We start from the raw sequence: 20,408 nt of genomic DNA, 5'->3' as shown, positions 1-20,408 counted from the left end.
TCCTCTGTTAATCTGGAGTCAGAATGCAAGTCTGAATGCATGAAATATTCACCAAGGTGAGAGCGTGCAGGTTTGATCAAAATAGGGCTCTCATCAGAAATTATTTCAGAGTGACTACAAAGGGCCAAGGCGGCATGTACTGTACGACATCACAGGCTGATGCCATGATGCAGTCGAGGTGTAAATCTGCGGCCCCAGAAAAAACTGATACCACATTCCTTTCCAATTCAGTTTAATCATTTGGTTACACAACAATTTCACATGTTTACTGAGCTAATGAATGCTTTATCATCCCTGTGTTCTGATTTATCAGCTCATTTATTATCATAAAACATTTGATTCAGACGTCAGAAGAATCATGTACTTGTGTGCATGTATAACAGCTGAAAGAGTGCAAAAGTATTTGCCTTCAGATGTTCTTACGTAAAAGAACAATCATTTAATTTGTCTCCAACGTCCTATTAGCATTTTAGTGACTCCACCAGACAATGTACTTGTATTGCTGTGGACTTCTTAAATTTTATCTGTGTATCAGTAAAAATTAACAACAGATTTTGCATAATGTAATCGAGTAAAAAGTACATTTGCAGTTAAACTAAAGATGGAAAATCTTCAGTCAGGTATAGACAACCAGCCAAATAAGAATACAACAATACACAATATTATCTTTAATTTGTTGCTTTGCCACTATAATATTCCTGAACTGATGCAGTTGTCAAGTGTTTTTCATTTAGCTCTGGGATGCATAGATCCTTTAAGAAGTGCCATGTTTATGTGTATCATTATACCCCCCCCGGGCATCGTCACGCAAGTAGACTCCCAACATTCCTGCAATGGGTTCGAGGCAGATTTTAATATAGTGTAAATGAGGTTCATCACCTCTTAATGTGCACGTGATTTGATTATTTATCACTTTTCATACAATATTTTTACGAACTCTCCGTTCTCATCCCAGATGTCACCAGTGTGAAGCTTCAGTTTCTGGGCTGCATCTCCAGATTGCCATTGTATTTCATAATGCAAATTGTTTGCTGTTTTTATTGTACATTATACTGTAATTTATTTTAGAGGTCCACAGCAGGTCTGACTGAAGTTTGGCTACAAGTGGTTGTGATCACTTCAGCAGGAAGCTGTCAGGTGTCACCATTGTATTGACCGGCCAGGCTCTGGGACTTCCTCTGCTCGAATTCTGGATCAGGTCACCCCACTCTCGTAGTTGCCAGCCGTTTAGCTGGCACATGCTGCTGGGTTTTTCCACAACATTAATATGCAATTTTTTGACAAAATGTTGCTCAATTGACAGAAATATACTCTTCCTGTATTACCGGTCACTCCTCCTCTCCTGATATATTTTTCTTTCCTCCTGTCCTTGCCATTTTCTGTACAGAAAAAGCTGGGCCTTCCCTCGCCTCAGCTCCTGGCTCAGCAGTTGGCATCTGCAGTTTGGTAATCTGTGTGTTTGGGTAGCGATGCTGAGTGGGTTCAAGGATTAAACTTGTACAACATCAGTGCCTGCGTGGCTTTGGAAAGGCGTCCTTCTTTTGCAGGCCTCAGCGGTGAGAGGCATAGATAAGACCCTGCTGGAGCTGGCGCTAACCACTGGCTGCTGACCGTCCTGCCCCGTCTCAGAGCAGCGCAGGCGCTCACCGCTGGCAGCAGTGCAGAGATGTCTAATGAAGCCTGTGATTGAGACGCGATGCTGGATCGCATTTTCCACGAATCTCCGAGGGGCAACCGCAACACAAACGTTAAGGCTGGTTTTTATAAACAGTCAGCTTGTCTATGCCTGCAGTGGGCATGTGAGCATCAGAACTGGACCACAGAGCAATGGGGAAAGGTGCCCTGGTCTGATGAATTACGTTTTCTTATACATCAGCAAAAACATTTATTTCTTATAGAACCAGAAATCACGATCAGTGTCTCTCAGAGGGCTTAGACAGCCATACAAACATTTTTTATATTTACATCAGATGCCCTTATCCAGAGTGCCTTAGAATCAGAAGTTACACGGACAGTCCCCATGGAGACACCCAGGGTTAAGTGTCTTGCTCAGGAACACAGGGGAAGTAATTGACGTTTCAAGCTGGGTCCTCTGGTTCATAATAACAACAACATTTATTTCTTATGTAGCCCAAAATCACATACAGTATGTCTCAATGGGCTTTGACAGATCCTACAGTTGACACCCCCACACTTGACTCCTCTGCACACAAGGAAAAACTCCACACAAGAAAAACTCTAGGAGCGAGAAAAAAGAAAGGAGGAAACCTTGGGAAGGAGTGATACAGAGAGGGACCCCTTCCAAGGTAGAGTTAACCTGCAAATGGTGTCAGTGCGGGATTTGTCCAAGAAGAGAAAAAGTCCTACAGTTGTAGAGGTGGAAAAGTCCAAAGTGTAGTATAGAGCATCTGTCCATGTATGGAGGTACTGGACAGTACAGAGTAGGTTTTTAGTTCATGGTGTACATTACGTATCCATTATAATGCTTCTGGTGCATTTGAAGATCCTTGAAGCTTTAGTTGTTACGGTTGTGGTGGCTGTGGTGACCATCTGGTTCGTTTCTCTTTACTGGAGTCTGACGGTGGTCTGTGTGCTTGATTTTGTGTCTCGGAGAGAACAGACAGAAGCAGCGGCAGATGGTGGCACTGTACGACTGATACTGAAAGATGTGGTTATAGTGGTATATTGGTGCTACAGTGGCCCGGTACCCTAACTAGGACAGCAAAACTAAGGTGAATTTAACAATGTCTGTGTTTGACTAGGTGACTGTGTAATTAAATTAGGAGTTAATTTAGCAATTGACACTGTGTTTGGGACTTTAACAGAAGGCCAGAGAAAAACAGATGTGTTTTCAGTTTATATTTAAACACTGAGACTTTGTCTGAGTCCCGAACACTGACGTTTCAACAACTGCGCAGCTCTATATGAAAAGTATCTGCTCCCATCTGTGACCTTCTGTACTTTGGGTAGCAGTAGTGACCCAGCACCCATTGAATGCAGGGGGAATGGTGGGTCATAAATAACTAAGAGTTCACTTAGGTACTGTGGAGCAAGTCCATTTAAAGCTTTATAGGTCAAAGGTAGGATTTTGTTGTCAATTTGATGGGTAGCCAGTGTAATGATTGTAAGACTGGGGTGATGTGGTCAAATTTTCTAGTTCTAGTTAGAACTCTGGACAAGATAGAGTTTACTCATGCACCTACTAGAGCATCCAGACAGTAAAGCGTTGCAGTAATCTAGCCTTGATGTGATAAAGGCAAGGACCAACATTTCTGCATTGTGCATTGAGATGATGTTTCCTATCTTTGCAATATTTCTAAGGGTAAAGAATGCTATCTTAGTGATATTATCTACATGTGAATCGAATGAGAGACCTACATCGATGAGGACACCTAGATCCTTTACTTCTGTACTTGGTGAGATAGTAAGGTTATCCAGAGTTATGATGTAGTCAGACAGCTTACGCCTGGCTGCTTGAGGGCCAAGTACAAGAGCTTCTGTCTTATTAGGGTTTAGCAGAAGAAAATTGGTGTCTAATGTCCTTCAGACAATTCTCTGTTCTCTTCAGCTGCTGCCTCTCATCTGGCATTGCTGATAAATACAACTGTGTGTCGTCAACGTAGCAATGAAAGCTAATACCATGTTTGCAAATGATGTGACCTAAAGGTAAAGTAAAAGGAAAATAGCAACGGACCTAGGACAAAACCTTGTGGAACACTAAACTCCACTTTACTATGTGAAGACGAATCACCATTGATGTCCACAAACTGATACTGATCAGTCAGATATGATCTGAACCATACGAGGGCTATTGCCTTAATCCCAACCACATTCTCTAACCTGTCAAGGAGAATAACATGATCAATAGTGTCAAATGCTGCACTCAGGACAAGCAGAAAGATGCGGCCAACAGGACGTCATTAACCATTTTAAACAACAGCATCTTAGTGCTATGATGAGATCTAAATTGCGATTGATATACTTTATGAATGTTGTAGCTGTGTAGCTACGAATTTTTCAAATTTTTTCATATAAACGGAAGGTTTGATATCGGTCTATAATTCGTAGGCTGACTGCGATCAAGGTTTTTAATCAGGGATCTAATGACTGCTACCTTGAATGAACTTGGTATGTGGCCAGTTTTAAGTGATGAGTTAATAATGTTAAAGCTACTTATTTAAGGAAACTTGTAGGAAGCAGATCCAATGCGCAATGCTCTTTAAGAAGGTTGAAGCGTTGTAATCCGTGGTCTGCTACTTGAAGATTATTTTTCGTAGTAATATCAACAGAGCTGTTTGTTATGCTGTTAATCTTATCTCTATTCGTAACACTTTTACTTCTAAAGAAATGATAGTATCCATTTCTGTCTTATTCCTGGTTAGGTTGGCTATAGTGTTAAACAGGAATCTGGGATTTTTCTTGTCTACTAACAAGGAGAGATACGTTGATCAAGCCACGCTAAGAGCCTTCCTATAGTTAAGGAGGCTCTCCTTCCATGCTGTTCGGAATATGTTCAATTTACTTTGATCCATTTACATTCTAATTTCTGGGCAGTCTTCTTAAGTGGGTGCGTGTGATCACTATACCAAGGTATTACATTTTTATCTCTTACTATCTTCCTTTTGAGGGAAGCAACATTATCTAACGTACGAAGTGTTAATTCTAGGCATCTGGTCACTTGGTTGGTCTGGCGGTGAGTTGATCAGTGATAAATCTGGTCGGGTATTAATAAACCTCTGCGCTGTACTTGATGTAATTGTCCATTTGTCTCTATAATGAGGGGAGCTGATTTTAATGTGTAAGACATATTTTAAAAGCTATAAGGAAATGATTATTTCAGATTGCGGAATAGTGACTATGTCTTCTATAGTTTAACCGAAGGTCAGTACAAGATTGAGTGTGTGACCACCTTCACGAGTAGGTCCTATTATATTTTGTTTAACTCCAACTGAATCTAGCATAGACATGAATGCTGTTCTTAGCGAGTCTTCTAATTTATCACAGTGGATGTTAAAGTTGCCGACAATTAAGGCTTTATCCACAGATACAACCAGGTAGGAAACAAATTCACTAAGAAACTTGGAGTAAGGTCCAGGGGGTCTATAAATAATAATGGAATAAACTTATGATTTTTATTTTGCGAGACTACATGGGTTCTGTTGGTATAGAGAATTTCAAAAGAGTCAAATCCATGCCCAGGATTATGTGTAATACTGTGGATATCATTATAAACTACTGCAATGCCACCTCCACTTCCAGTTGGTGTACATAGCTGTATCCAGGGGGGCTAGACTCATGCTACAAATTTGTGTTGTTTTAGTCAGGCACAGTACATTAAACCCCTGATCTGTAATAATTTCATTAACAATGAGCGTTTTAAGTGTGAGAGATCTAGCATTTAAGGCTGTTTTTTATAAACAGTCAGCTTGTCCAATTGGAGGGTACACCCTCTCATTCCCAAAGCAGAATCTGAATGGGGGGCAGTGGTAGGTACCCTGAAAATAGATGGTTGCCGGTTCAAGTCTTGAACCGCTAAGGTGCCACTGAGATGCCACTGAGCAAAGCACCGTCCCCACACACTGCTCCGCGGGCGCCTGTCATGGCTGCCCACTGCTCACCAAGGGTGATGGTTAAAAGCAGAGGACACATTTCGTTGTGTCATCGTGGGATTTGCTGCAGTTTTTCACAATGACAATCACTTCACTTCTTTCACTTTCAGAATGTAGTGGTCAACAGTACCAAGATCTACTGCAACAAATATTAAAATACTGCCATTGTCACAAGTCATACATAGAAGTGCTGTTTCTCAGCTGTACTGTGGCCTGAATGCCAATTGGAATGGTTCAATAATTTGGTGGTAGTTAGAAATTATGTGTCTAGGTCAGGCTGTTTTATTATAGGGTTTATGATGGCCAGTTTAAGCCAATGCTTAAGGAAGTCATTTTAGTATCTGTTTCAGAATAATCTCTTGAATACGGTCGGAATACTGTCGTATATCATGAGGATGGTCAGGTGTGTGTGTGGTACTTACCTGAAGAAGACATGGTACCTGGATGGACTATGGAAAGAAGAACTGAACTGAAATTTCTATATATCTTACTATGCAGAACCACACACAATTTCAGAAGTCATGTGTCACGATTAGGTGAAGACTCACCTGGCACCAATCTGCATGACAGCAGGGCGCGTCTGAGCAGCCATTTGGGGCTGCGGCATTTTATGTAGACTGTGCAACTTATGAGTTTAGTTGTTTTCAGTTCTGGCAATCGGCACACGCCCGAAGGTTTATCTTCTCCCCTTTTGTTTTCCCTATTGTTGGCCCTAGTGCTGGTTTTGTTTCCTTGTATTAATAAATAAATGTTTCCCAGTATGTCCCGCCTCTGCGCCTCATTCCCCCGTTAAAATTTTTGGAAAGTGATGGATTAATGCATTTTGTATGATAATGTCAGCAAACAAAAAAAAACAAAACTGAACTGTAACTCACGCTAACATCCAATTACTCTTTTATTCACAAAATGCAGAATCTACAGGTTACGATCTTGAGACATAAGCCCAGAATAAAACCTTTGACATATTGCATCCCCCAGGCTATGCCATACAATATGTGCAGTTGCGGAATAACTGCTTCAAATTCTTATTATGCGAACAAAAAGTCAAACCTTTTTATACTTGTTTAGAATGAATCATGTAAATGTAGTATTAGCAGACACCCTCTCCAGAGTGAATTACAGTCAGTACAGGGACAGTTCCCCTGGAGACACTCAGGTTTTACTGTCTTGCTCAGGGACACAATGGTAGTAAGTGGTGTTTGAAGCGGTCATTTTGTGGTCTTCTGGTTCATAGGCTGGTGTGTTACTCACTAGGTAACTACCACCCCTGTGTATGTAACTGTAAGGAACTGGATGGGCAGTAAGGAGCAGTGCTGCAGTGAAAATGAAAGTTAGAAAATTCTGCAATTCGTGGACCTGTGGAGTCACAATGTCTCATTCTCTCTCTCTCTCTCTCTCTCTCTCTCTGTCTGTTTCTAGCATGCTCAGGGGATTGTTACGGGTCACGCTCACCTGTTTGCCTGCGCACTAACCAGACACACCTACACACTCTGACCCCCTGGCACCGCATGAGCACAAAGCACACCAAGGCGATGTTGGAGAACCTGGGATCACCCCGTCCACCTGTCACTGAGACAAAGCGTCAAGTGTGTGGGCTGCATTTTCCCAGCAGTGAATAAAGCTGCATTCAATAGCTTCTTACCAGATTTTTTTGTTTATTTGCTGACAATCTGCATCATGCCATTGGTAGTGGGCACGGTCAAGTTGGGGGAAATCCACTGACATCGTCCACTGACTGTGATAAAGAGTGTACAAAACAGAGGGAGATGGAGGCTATGCTAGATCCGGGTGTGTGACATATTGAGAGGAGGGGGTTTAAATCGTCTAGAATGAGGAAGTGAGGCTCCTCACCTCTTACAGGTTTGATCATAAACACATACAAACGCCTAACGGACACTCTGGCTGTTTATTTCTGAGCACTATCGAACTGAGCACTATCGAACATGCCCCATGTTTAATTAAGCACCAGCTAAATATGGCCCGATACATGAGTGTGTATTTATTTTCTGTCTTCACTTAGTTGATCTTGGCCGCTCAGGACATAATTACATGGAGGTGTAGGGTCAACTTATCTCCCAGATCAATGAACGATGGTGCCCCCTGACGAGAGCAGCACAATCAGGATGATCTGCAGTACAGGGCTTTACATGGTTGTAGCTGCATCCTCCTGAATGAAGATGTAGTCTGGAGGTCAGACCACTGTAATTATCTTCACGGTTAGTTTACATAATTACAAGGTAGTACTACGCAGTTTTGTAGACATTCTGCTGGAAGGGGGAGCTCTGTAATTCAAGCCTCCGTTTACCTGTGAGGTCAGGTGTGAAGACCTTCAGTTGCAATAAACGTGTGTTCTGCAAAGAGGGCCTATAAATTCTCTACACGGAATAAAACGAATCTGTACTCTGTTCGTCTCCCACTTTTTCACGCCCCTGTGCATTGTGGGATTCTCATGAAAAATGAAAATACATCACAGCATCGTTTCACCGGGCTTACAAGGTCAAGGACAGTAAATTCACTTAAGGGGCCTCTTAGCTTTGACTTCCACATTCCCTTTTCATCGTTGACTGGAATGCCTGGATCGAATGTGCAGTTCAGAATAAAGATGTAATCTGAATTTTCTTTCAGCTAAACAAAGATAAGACAGGGAAGACTTCAGCCTAATGCTGGCTTGAGCTGCAAGTCAATATTTCGTTAGACTTGACGGATGGAGAACACTGTAGTTCTCAAGTAAATTTCTGATATTCGTAAAAAAGACATATAGGTTGGATTATTTGGGTCAGACCATCTAGCTAATGGTGCTGTCACAGGCTGATTGTATATTTTATATAAGCAATTTTATGCTGCTATTCAATCAGAATTAATGCAGCAGTTTAGAACTTCAATGCTTCAGTTCTATTTTTTAGCACTTGTGATTATAAACACATGTTTTCTTCTCTTGAAATGTTTGAAAGGCCTCCCCTGCATCGTGCATGTTATTAACTAATGCTGTGTAAAATGACAAATGATACATACTTGCACTTACATCTCACCTCCTGTTAAAATTCTGTAAAAAGTCCTGTTTTTTATGTAGTGCAATTACACAATTGTATTTTAAACTGCTTCTGTAAATCGCTCTGTGTATGAAAATATGCTTTAAAAATGCATGTTACATGATGTTTTCTGAAGTCTCATCGATTCTTAGAGCTAAATGAATTTGGGCTGGTGTCTGCCAGCTCCCCATGTTCTTTTTTTATGCTCCTTCCCGGGCTTCTCCTGCATTTGCTTCATGCTAAGACTCACAGTTGGATCCTGGAGGATGTGTCCCTGATTTTGTGTTTTGCTTTGCCAAAATCACTTGAAAGGAGTTGCATGTGCAATCTGATATTTTACTCTGTTGCAGCATTCAGAAAAAAAAAGTTTGATGCCATTATTTTAATCAATTTAACTTTATTTCAGGAATACCTTGCATACATGTATGTAAAATCGTTTGGCAGATGAAGTATTATAGCATGTAAGGAATGTTTAATCTGTTTATATTGTTTCCATCTGATGATTCATGATCTGTACTGAGAACCGCCTCCTGTCTATACCAAGAGCTGTAGGAGTTTAGAATACAGATGACATTTAACAATCAGTAAAAATTATTCATCTGTATGGAATTATCCATAAAATGATGATATCATTTTTTCTTAATTCAATTTCCACTGAACAGCACTAGGAAATCAAATGTTCCAAGCATAAATTGACATGTGACGTCCTAACTTTCTCCGTAAAATGTGTTACCTGTCGCTAACTCTCCCTTCCTTCCTCCCTCATTCTCGTTTACTCAGGATCTGAAGAAGGTTCTGTCTCTGCCTCCGTACCCCGGGGAGTTTCTGCACCCGGTCGTGTATGCCTGCACAGCGGTCATGCTGCTCTGCCTGTTCGCCTCCATCATCACATACATAGTCCACCACAGGTAAGCTCAACCCCCGAAATGACCGACCAGTAACCAACTAGCACAGGCTGGAAATGAGATGGCTCATAACAGCAGAATCTTCAGCTTACTGAATACACATTATAAAATGACTAAACTGTTTCTGAGGACTAATTACAGACTTCTGATTTTGACATTTTTTTTATTCTATCTGAATAACATTCCTCCCAGATGAACATAATAGCCACATTTGTAACATGGTAGATCTTCAAAAATGAGTGGTCCAGAAGGGGCTACTCCGGATCCGGGGTCTGACCCGGAGATTCGACTTTGTCCTGTGTTATTGTATTTCCTGATAGTTTTCACCTGTGTCTGCCTGTATTATGTTCATGTCTGTTCACCGTTGGGTCGTTGTTATGTGATGTTTCTGTCGTTGGAAGATGAAGTTGAGCTTTATTGTCATTTCAGCTATATACATGTTAGACAGTACATAGTGAAAGGAAATAACGTTTCTCCGGAACCTGGTGCTACATGTAACATTAGAACGATTAGTTACATACTGACATAAAGCCTCTCAAAGCCCTCATCATGATGGGTGTAAGTGCAACAGGACGGTAATCATTGAGACTTTGCGAAGAGTTTTCCTCTCGTCCGCCGTGGTTAGGCCTCGCAGTCGCCTTGGTCATCAGTGCATTTGCTGATGTAGCTGTTCACTGATGTCTTGTACTCTTCCAAGTTGATGGGGTTGTCGCCATTGGTTGCAGCCTCCCTGCACTCAGTACAGTCTTGAAGATCAGAAATGGCTTCTGCCGGCTAGGTTCTCACCTGCTTCAGAACTGGTTTTGTGCATCTGACGAGTGGTCTGTATGCTTGAATTAGTGGTGTGGTCTGGTTGGCATAGATGTGGGCGGGGCTCCACCCGGTACGCACTGGCAATGTTAGTGTATACGAGATCCAGTGTGCTATCCTCTCTTGTTGCAAAGTGTACATGTTGGTGGAATATAGGGACTGTCTTGAGATTTGCATGGTTGAAATCTCCGGTGACAATGAACTGTCCGTCAAGGTGTACATTCTGCAGATCGCTAATAGCTCCGTACAGCATGCAGAACGCCTCCTTCGCATTAGCGCTGGGTAGAATGTACACTCCAATAATGAAAACTGACGTGAATTCCCACGGTCAATAAAAAGGTCTGCATCTCACAGTCACGAACTCCACCAGTGATGAACAGTAGCTAGCGACTAGTATAGAGCCTTGGCACTCAAACCGCAGAGCCCTGGGTCTTACCGCACAGCGCTGCACAGCGCTGCATTCCGGTACGCAGTAAGCCCGTCCAGCTGAGTAGCGGCATCCGGAATTCTGTTGCTGAGCCACGTGTCAGTGAAAACAAAGACGCAGCAGCTTCTATATTCCCGCAGGGTAGTCAGCTGTAGTTTGATGTTGAGTTTCAATGCACATTTGTTCAACGTTTCAGTACTTTCAACTGTTCAGTATGATTCAACTTGCTGTTCTCTGACAAGGATCTAAATGGCAAAATCCAGAAGAAAGTGTTTGATCAACCTATACATTTCCTGGTTCAATCAAAATTGTTTCTTAAATAGTCCTCCTCATGTTGTTCACATTTTGATATCATGAAGCCAAGATGACACCTAAACAATGATCAACAGTACCTCACCATTATGAGGCTTCAAACAGTACTTTTGACGGAAGTGACCACTGAGCTTAGCAGATTGCAAAAGAGATACATAAAGACTGTAAGAGTCTCAGAAAGTTATATAAGTGGATGTCATTTGGTCATGTCCCGTATTAGATGACCTGTCAGGGTACCTGATTCAGGGCATTTATGCTGGACAGGGGACAAGTGGACCTTAATGTTGTTCTCTGATTAAAGTTGATTCCCACTGAGCAGAAATGTTGGCTACCAATGATGTTGGAGATGTCAGCATTGCCACTAGATGGGATGTTGGTGACGCTGGTGCTCCAGTGTGGGCAATACACAACTGCCCTAGACTTTGTAAATGATACAATGACAAGCCCATACTACCTGAATAACATCAATAATAAAGTCACCATGTAGAGGCTCATATCTCTGTTCCACAGAACCTCAATAACCTGAGGGCCACCCTTTAAAAAGAATAGGATGCCATGCCTCAGCAAACAATAAGTTGACTTGTGGACAGCATGAAATGTCTTTGCCAAGCTGTAATGGATGCTCAAATGTACATGACACATTACTGTTGTTGGCTTTTGCTTCAATACATTGTTTGTGACCATTACATGCTTCTACCTAAATGCCCCACATCCATGATGTAATATCACTTTTTATGTTTTCCATACATTCCACTTGAAAACTTGTGAGTAGTGTGTATATAAATTACTGACAGTTTACTTTACTTCACCTTGTAAATGTTGGGTGTTTTTTTTGTTTAGTTGGGAACATTGTGGTTAGATAAGTTTAGGATTAGGATAGGACTGACTGTAGGGACCAACTCTACCCCATACACCTCCCACTGTCCTTTTTTGTCTACTAGTACACTGCTTCATCATGTGTTTGTGTGTACACACTTCTAAGACAAGTTTATTCCTTTTTTGATGCCAAATGAGATGCTTTTCTCTCCAAACCCATTGCAATCTTTAAAAAGTCTTCCGATTGGCTGGAAAGGAACGGAAAAACTCATGCATCTGCTGTTCTTTTTCCTCTCTCTCTCTGTTTTAATGATTCTTTGTATTTGTGTAGACAGTGGGTTCATGACTCATCCAACAGACCTTGAGTGATTCATGGTTTTCATGTTCTCTGCTCCGCAGTGAACATGTTCCAGGTTTTTTGTTGCTATTAACAGCGGCCATGTGACAATCCTAGATGCTTTTTGATAGTTGCCGGTCTTTGCCCCCTACCGTTTCAGGGAAACGGTTGTTTTTCGTTTTTTCTCGGGTTGTTTGCTGTGACTCAACCTTATTGGGTCTATCTGCCTGACTCACATGTTATGCTGTGGAAATTGTGTGTGTGAGCTTGATCATTTGATTGTGTGATTCATGGCTCTGTAAAAGTCCACAGTATTTGTCACTCTGCACCTTGTCAGATGGCCAAGCAGAGGCAGAGGTGTTGCCTCATTAGACAGAACCAGGAGCTTGTCAGCCTTTATTCAGACCTTCAGAGACCAGGAAAGAACTTTTGTCTTTCTCTCATAATCTCTTCACAGCAGCAGCTCTGCACTGAAGCTCTGTTCTCTCTCCAAAAATAGCCCCCCTTGCTTTCAACCCCTCTCTCGGCATTTCTCGTCCCAACTGGTGCAACTCCAAAAAAGAACCAAAAAAAACCAACAACAACAACAGAACCTGCACCACAAATGATCAAGTGAATAGACCAGTGAATCTAAGATGAAGAAGTGGAAAAATCAATTTGAAGAAACTGGCCATAAAAATCTACCAGCCACCCACAAACTGGAGGGTCCCAAGTGACTCGTCCAGGTCGGGTTCGTCCAAAGGGGAAGTTGTGTGGCCTGGCCATGGAGAATGGGTTAATGTACTTGACCCAGTACAGCACTGGTTCCCAATGACCTGAAAAGCACACCAGGGACCAGTGGAACGTGTGATTTATAGCCTGAGAGATTGAGACGGAGAGTCAGTGGTTGTTCAGGGCCAGGTCACCCCCTCGGGTCTATTTGAAGATCCCCTTCTTTTCCTTCTTATTTTTAATGAATAGATTTTCTTATATTGCTTAATGCATGTAAAAAAACGAACCTGTCCGGATGGAGCATTTATCACTTCGGTTTTGTGTATCTCCATAACTGAGTCAGTTGATTATCTTTTGATGATACCTAGTATATTTCTGCATCATCATGCATTCCTGCCTGGCGCATATTTACCGTATTTTAATGTTTGCAGTCTTATACACTGGAATCATGTTTGTTCGTCTGAGGCTCAAGAAATATGTATCAAGTTTATGCAGAATTTTTATCTATAATAAAAATGGCAAAAAAATATACAAAGAGTAATTGTAATATATTTGTCTGCTTTGCATGAGTTTATTCAAAAATGAATGTGCTGAAATTAGCATATCAAAGCAGCTCCTATCATTGCCTGCGTTGGTGGAAACTGTTCAGCCAAAATATGTTGGAAAGAAAAACTTTAATTATCATACACGATATACATATAACGATAATGACATATATAGAGGAAAACACTGATGAACACAATAAGGAAACCAGGTCTCTTAATGTTGCAGTTGGACCAGAGATTTTTGATCTAGTGAACGTGACATTTCACCCTGTGTCTTGTGGTGAGCTTTTCACCACAGCTCAAATTTGGCATCAGTCCTTTTTTGTGTTGCTTTGTGGCATTCTTCATATAATGTTAATGCAAATCGCTTCCGTTCATTGGTTCAACTTTAAAAAATATACATGAAAATGAATTTATAATTTATAAAATGAATATTAATAATAGAGTTGAGATGGATCATGGGGACATTCTACCCTCGTCCTTCGTTATTTTATACTACAGACTTCAGTCTGATGTGGTTTTTTTAATACATTTTCTGAAATTGGTTCAGGGAGAATTTACTTTAAATTTATGATTAAAGGAATCTCAGATCTTTGAATAAAAACCCAATTTCTAGTCGGTGTGTTTTTATTTAACATCTTAATGTCTGTGTGTGTTAACTCTCAGTCTGTTCTTTTCTGGTTTGTGACAGCGCAATCCGCATCAGTCGTAAAGGATGGCACATGCTCCTCAACTTCTGCTTCCACACGGCGCTGACCTTCGCTGTCTTCGCCGGAGGCATCAACCGTACCAAGCACCCCATCATCTGCCAAGCGGTGAGTTTGCCCGGATCCACGGTTCAGGCCTGCCCAAGTGTGAAACCACTGATGGCCAGTGGGGCTGGAGGTCTGCAGTATGATGCCTGAGGGGGTCTGATGCTGGATTCCCATTGTGCTCATGACAACGCATTTTTTTATCACCATTTCAATTTAGCTAGACCCTCAGTTGGGTGTCAATAATGGGGACGATGAGTTTGACAAAGGACTGTGGCATTATGCCTCACACTTTTCTTTGATTATTTCATCATTCTTATGCACTTTGTCACTTTCCAATGCCAGCCTTAAGGCCAGTCTGGGGCTCTGTGTTTTGACCCCTTATTGAGGACAGGCACATCAATTGCAGGGTGGCTCCTGCAATGGGAACAAGAACGTGGCTCTGTATCTCCTATCTAAATACCTTGCTAAGGCTTTGTGTCTCTTTACTCTATACAGTAAAGCTCTTTGTGGTTTTATGAAAAGCACTTTTAGCAGCTGGCACACACTTTGAATTAAGGTTAGAGTTCTTAGAATAACATGACATGCTTTTCTTCCAAAAACGTGACCAACATCTCAGCACAAGAACATGAAATCAGCAGTGATAATCCAGATAAGATAAAGCGCTGCATGTACACATACTTTCACATTGATTTAGGCTTCTAGTGTCAGCTCAGCCAACATCTTCCAGGGTTTCAGAAAAAGTAGTATAGACCTGCCGTGTGTAATAATAACAAAAGGCTAAATTCACTATTATAATAATTACATGACTGATTTATTCCATAGACTATTGTTGGATCCCGTTGAGAATAGGTTGGTTTAAGCACAGCCTGCCTGCAGTTTGCAGAGCCGCAGAAAAAAAAACTTTCTTTGTTTGGATTTTCTTGTCTTTCTTGAGACAAGCCAAATTAGTTTTTGAGTGCCCACTATTGCCCATTTTTAATATAGATGAAAATTAAATTCTCACATAATTTAAGCTGTCATAATATTGGGAATTATTATAACAGTTTACATTATTATGACAGGCTACATGCATGGGAGAGTCACAGAACCCATGGAAAAAGAAATAATAAATATAATGAAAAATACTAATCTTTTTTTTTTTATTATTATTCAGGGAAATTTTCAAGTCTGTTTTTTGGCAAAGCCTCCAGAAAGCTATGTTCATGTACAAGGGCTATATATTGATATAAAGCTTTGCTCTTGCAAGTCTATTCCAGTGAAGTGGATGTCTGAAAGGTAGCAAGTCTCACCTCATACACAGTAGAAACCAACTTGGTCAGATTTGTGTGGAAACACAAAAAAAGGAATGTACCACATACAGCAAGAACAGCCCTTAATGACAGGGACCTGCAAAAATTTTTATTAATAAACAAATGCACCATCCTGTACAACTGTTAAGGTAACAAACACATCAGATTAGAGCAAAGCTACTGCCAATACATCTATTTAGATAAACTGGTTTCAGTCTCAGTAACTTTTAAACATTTTAACGAAACTTCCCAGCTTGGGCTCACACATAGTACACAGCTGCTGAAATGCGGCCAGTGGGGCAGTGGTGGCCTAGCCGTTAAGGAAGCGAGCACGTAATCAGAAGGTTGCCGGTTCGAATCCTGATCCGCCAAGGTGCCATTGAGGTGCCACTGAGCAAAGCACCATCCTCACACACTGCTCCCCTGGCGCCTGTCATGGCTGCCCACTGCTCACCAAGGGTGATGGTTAAAAGCAGAGGACACATTTCGTTGGTTGCACCGTGTGCTGTGCTGCAGTGTAAACACAATTACAAGCACTTCAACTCCATGTTCATATTTGCTGCTTGCATTGTGATTGAATCGTACAGGAAGAATTGCTGGTGCCCATTGTCCACTGTCTAAGTGACATTTTGATCACTCCTGAAAACTGGGAACTTGTAGCGCGGAGCGCATGGAAGTGGTAGAACTTCTGAAGAAAGTCAGAATGTTTCCTGACCTACTGTAAAAATATACACTTGCCAGCTGGGAGACGGCTGTGGGGATGTTGACAGGACCGTTGTCACGGTGAACAGTCGCATGTGAAATGAGTGCTTCTGGGTTAAGTGCCCTTTTAATGAATTTGCCCCTCGCTGAGTGCAGCCGGTGGGCAGAGACAACTGTGAAGGCCGCTGCGGAAACGGCTGTCGTGGGCGGCGGCGTGCCTCTCTCGTCAGATGGGTGAATGCGGCCGCCGGAGCTGCGGCATCGCGCGCCTGTTGTGCCCCGTCACCCACGGCAACGCGGGAGCGGAGTTTGACGGAGTGAGACAGAGCGGCTTCCTTTCTTTTTCTCAACACTAGAAAAACTGATACGGCTGAAGCGGCGCTGCCCCCTTCCTCTCCCTGTCACACTCTTCCTTTCGACTGCCCTCCCCACGCCCGGCGCCTCATCTGTAACAAGTTCACGTCACTCCTCACAGTAACTGCCACTGAGCACCGGAAAGCCCAGACGTGTCAGTTTGATGTCGTTGCCGTCAGATGCCTGTTGGCTACGGATGCAGCATCCCCACAATCCCTCCACATTGCGCCCGGAACGATGGGCACATTCCCAGTACTCGACACTCTGCGGGAATGTCTTTTGGGACACGCCGCTCTGTTGGCCGGGACGTTCCAAATTCCACAGAGTGCCGAGGTGGTTGCTGTTGGAGAATTACGATTCTTTCCATCCACACACACCTGCAGACCCAGTGTAGCATCGTTCACATGCTGGAGTCTCTCCACCTGCCTTCAGAAAATCCAGTGTTCGTATCATAAATAAAATTTTTATTATCCTTGGAAATCTGAAAAAGTCAGATTTCCGATTTTTGTATGTTTCAAGATTAGAGAACAATCTCAGGCCCTTCTGGATTATTATATAGTTCTGCTTTTTGAGTATTTAATACTGTCAGTAGTGCATTGAGGTTTAAAAGGGCCTCGATGGGAAGTTCTTCAAGGTTCTTCGAAGGTCAAATTGGTTTAAAAGGTCCTGCTAATATCACACAAAGATCACTTAAGTGTGCAAAACAATTGGGCCCCTGGAAGAAATAGTAAGGTTGTGGACCCAGGCATAAAGCAGCAGCGCTAACAACTTTGCTTCCATACCGTCTCCTAAATGCTCACTCAGGGTGATGGCTTAAATGCAGAGGACAAATTTCACTGTGCGCACCGTGTGCTGTGCTACTGTGTGTCACATGTGACAATCTCTTCACTTTTAAATTTCAACCCCTCTGCCACGGAGTCAAGAGAGCCGAGCACCCAGGGTGGCGTTATGTAAACTCCAGCTTTCCACAGTCAGTAAATACATATTTATCGAAACGCATAAATAAACTTTATAGGCGCGTTAAGTCTTCCCGCGTGTCCCTCGCGGCTCCTCCTATCCCTAATTAACCAGCACAGAGGGCCACATTAAGAGCCACGCAGCGCTGAAAGAGAATGCAGAACAAAAGTGTCCCCATTAAGGCTGGATTAGACATTTTCCTGCAGATGCGGCACTCATTACCGGAGCAGGGACTCTCACGTATCGCCTACCAAACACATTTACATCTCGGCTCCCTCATTAAGAAAGTGTGCGTGCTATGGTGACATATGGCATTGTCGTATTTCTGCGATTTGGGAACTCTCACACAGTATTTGTTATTTGCTGTTGTTGTTGTGTTTGTACCAATGGAAAGAGCCAACTTGTTACACTGACTGAGTAAAAAAAACTGAAAAACTTCTCTTCACCTCATTAGAACTGTAATGATACAAGTAATAACAGCATGATGTGACTAAACTCTTTAAACTTCACCATATTGGCCAGTGATATTAAAGCTCTGCACTTTACTAATGTTTTGCATATGATCACAATGGCTCACTATAATCTTTAAATGAAAGCTTTATATGGCACGTATTACAATAGACACTGGCACAAATTACCTAACATAAGTGAGTTTCACTCCTAAGCAAGATCAAACAAGCTGTCCAGTATAAAATTAGCATGTGAAGAGTCCTGGGCAGGAACAGCGACATGGTGGGCTGTTATACATGCATATGTCTTAGTGTGATTGATTTATTGAGGGTCATTAAGTGTACATCTTCGATGCTCTGCACGGACCCTGTTCTCACCAATAACATTCTAGGCATTTGTAATGCTGCGACTTAGCACATATGAGACCTTGGTTCAAGTAGGAACTCTCACCATGGTTCTTCTCATTGACCCAGAGTGTGAATTGGCGTTGGTAAATTAGCCATTGTCTGTGTATGTGTGTTCCTACTGGGAAAGCTGGATAATGTGGTTTGGAGGTCGGTAAAGTTAATTTCGAACTCCTGCTCTGTAATCCAGTATCCTGGGTATCCGAACCACTGGCAGTCTAGTTGAAAGTGCCAGCCTTGGCGTTCCAATTAGTTAATTGAGCCCAGCGTGTTAGATGGATTGGATGCTGCCAACTTGGATTAGATGCTCCCTGACACATACTGGTGATCCTGAATGAATTACAAGATCAGTCGAGGAGGTTTTCTGATAGATGCAGTTGGAATCAACGCGTTTCGTGGTTAATCACAGGTCACGCTACAAAAGCTGTGATTTGAGCTTGAGTCGTGTGATCAGTTCTTCTCCGCCCCCTGCTGCCTTCAGATCCCAGCAGGAAGTCATTCCATCAGGGGTGTGTGTGGGTGGATGTGCAAGACATTGCCATTGAAAGAAGAAGACTCCTGATGGTTGCTTTTACCTTGCAGTAGAAGTTACCAGTGACGTAATCACATAGAGTTGTGGTAAATACGCATTTTGAAGGTGCATTGGGATGCAAAGGCATCTCTGATTCTAAAGCTATCTAAATAAAAATATTAGACATTTTTATTACCTTTAAAATTTGTCCATGTTGACAGCTTTATCAAAAATAAAAAATAAAAAAATGTTGCATGGTTTCCCCACAAGCCATTTAATCCATAAAGATAATTTCCTACAAACGGGCCAATTCCTATAGCTGCTCAGTCTGAACGCACCTATAGTGAAAACACACACAGAAGAACAATTTCTATTGAAGGTCACCTGCACAGGATGTGACACAAGTGCTATTGTGACCAGCGTCAGTGGAACGTCAGTAAAACCTAGCAACTTACAGGAGAAATAATGACTGGAGAAAGTGTTTTAAGAACTTCCACATCTATCAGCTCAAGTTAAGTTGACAAGACAGAGTGTCCATGAACCTCGCTCATCTACTGTAGCTGTGTTTGAGTCCAGACAAATGCACCTCGGTATACAGCATCCATTGACTTTCAGCCATCACGGCCTCAACAAGCCCCTCGGAATCACACCCAGTGGAGTAACCATCAGAGTTTCCTTTTCCTTGGGACGCCACTTAAAAATCAACGTCTCTTTAGCCTGAACTGGACCACACTGGTTCGCTGTGTGTGTGTTCAGCCTTCTGCCGGGCGAAAACACACTGCTGCAAACTGCACGTACCCTTCCTGACTCAAGGACACATTCAATTAGCCGCTGCCGGCTTCCTTCTGACTCTCAGACTGAAAGGGTCTCATGGGGTGGCTGACAATGTGCCTGACAGAACCGAGCTGCGGAGAGAGATGTTGGATTCGAACCACCCCTGTCTGAATACACATGAGGCAAGCAACACACACACACACACACACACACACACACATGCGTAGTCCTCCTCTCCTCTGATTATCAAGATGCGTTTTTTTTTTTCCCCTAAATGTTGAACCAGGTTTTTATTCGCAAAGTAAAGTGTAAAGTGAAGTGATTGTCACATGTGATACACAGCAGCACAGCACACAGTGCACACAGTGAAATTTGTCCTCTGCATTTATCCCATCACCTTGGCTGATTTTTTTTTCTTTGTTCTTTTGTTTAATTTTTTTTTCTAATAAAATTGAGTGCATTTCCCCATGTCACCTAAAATATTCTTAAAATATTCCAGACATGCTTTAATATATTATCTCTGTGACCTTTTTTGGCTCCTACAGGTGGGTGTAGTGCTCCATTACTCGTCCCTCTCCACCATGCTGTGGCTGGGGGTCACGGCCAGAAACATCTACAAGCTGGTCATCAAAAAGCCCCCCCAAACTCAGGACGGCGACGCCCCACCTCATGCCCAAAAACAGCCCATGCTGAGGTAAGTGCAGACCAGTG

The 20,408-nt window shown here is 42.3% G+C and overlaps 1 protein-coding gene across 1 annotated transcript in view; it reads left to right on the top strand.

Annotated features, from left to right (window-relative positions):
- Positions 1-20,408, top strand: part of adgra1b (adhesion G protein-coupled receptor A1b) — a 120,086-nt gene that overhangs the window by 88,878 nt on the left and 10,800 nt on the right. The window contains exons 15-17 of the mRNA XM_028989980.1: positions 9,419-9,546; positions 14,193-14,316; positions 20,243-20,391. Coding sequence (XP_028845813.1) covers positions 9,419-9,546; positions 14,193-14,316; positions 20,243-20,391 — 401 coding nt within the window. The remainder of the gene's footprint in view (positions 1-9,418; positions 9,547-14,192; positions 14,317-20,242; positions 20,392-20,408) is intronic.

Source organism: Denticeps clupeoides, chromosome 8 (genome assembly GCF_900700375.1).
Source record: "Denticeps clupeoides chromosome 8, fDenClu1.1, whole genome shotgun sequence".
NCBI classification, from domain to species: domain Eukaryota; kingdom Metazoa; phylum Chordata; class Actinopteri; order Clupeiformes; family Denticipitidae; genus Denticeps; species Denticeps clupeoides.
The sequence above is the reverse complement of the archived record's forward strand: the minus strand, read 5'-3'. Positions and strand labels throughout refer to the sequence as shown.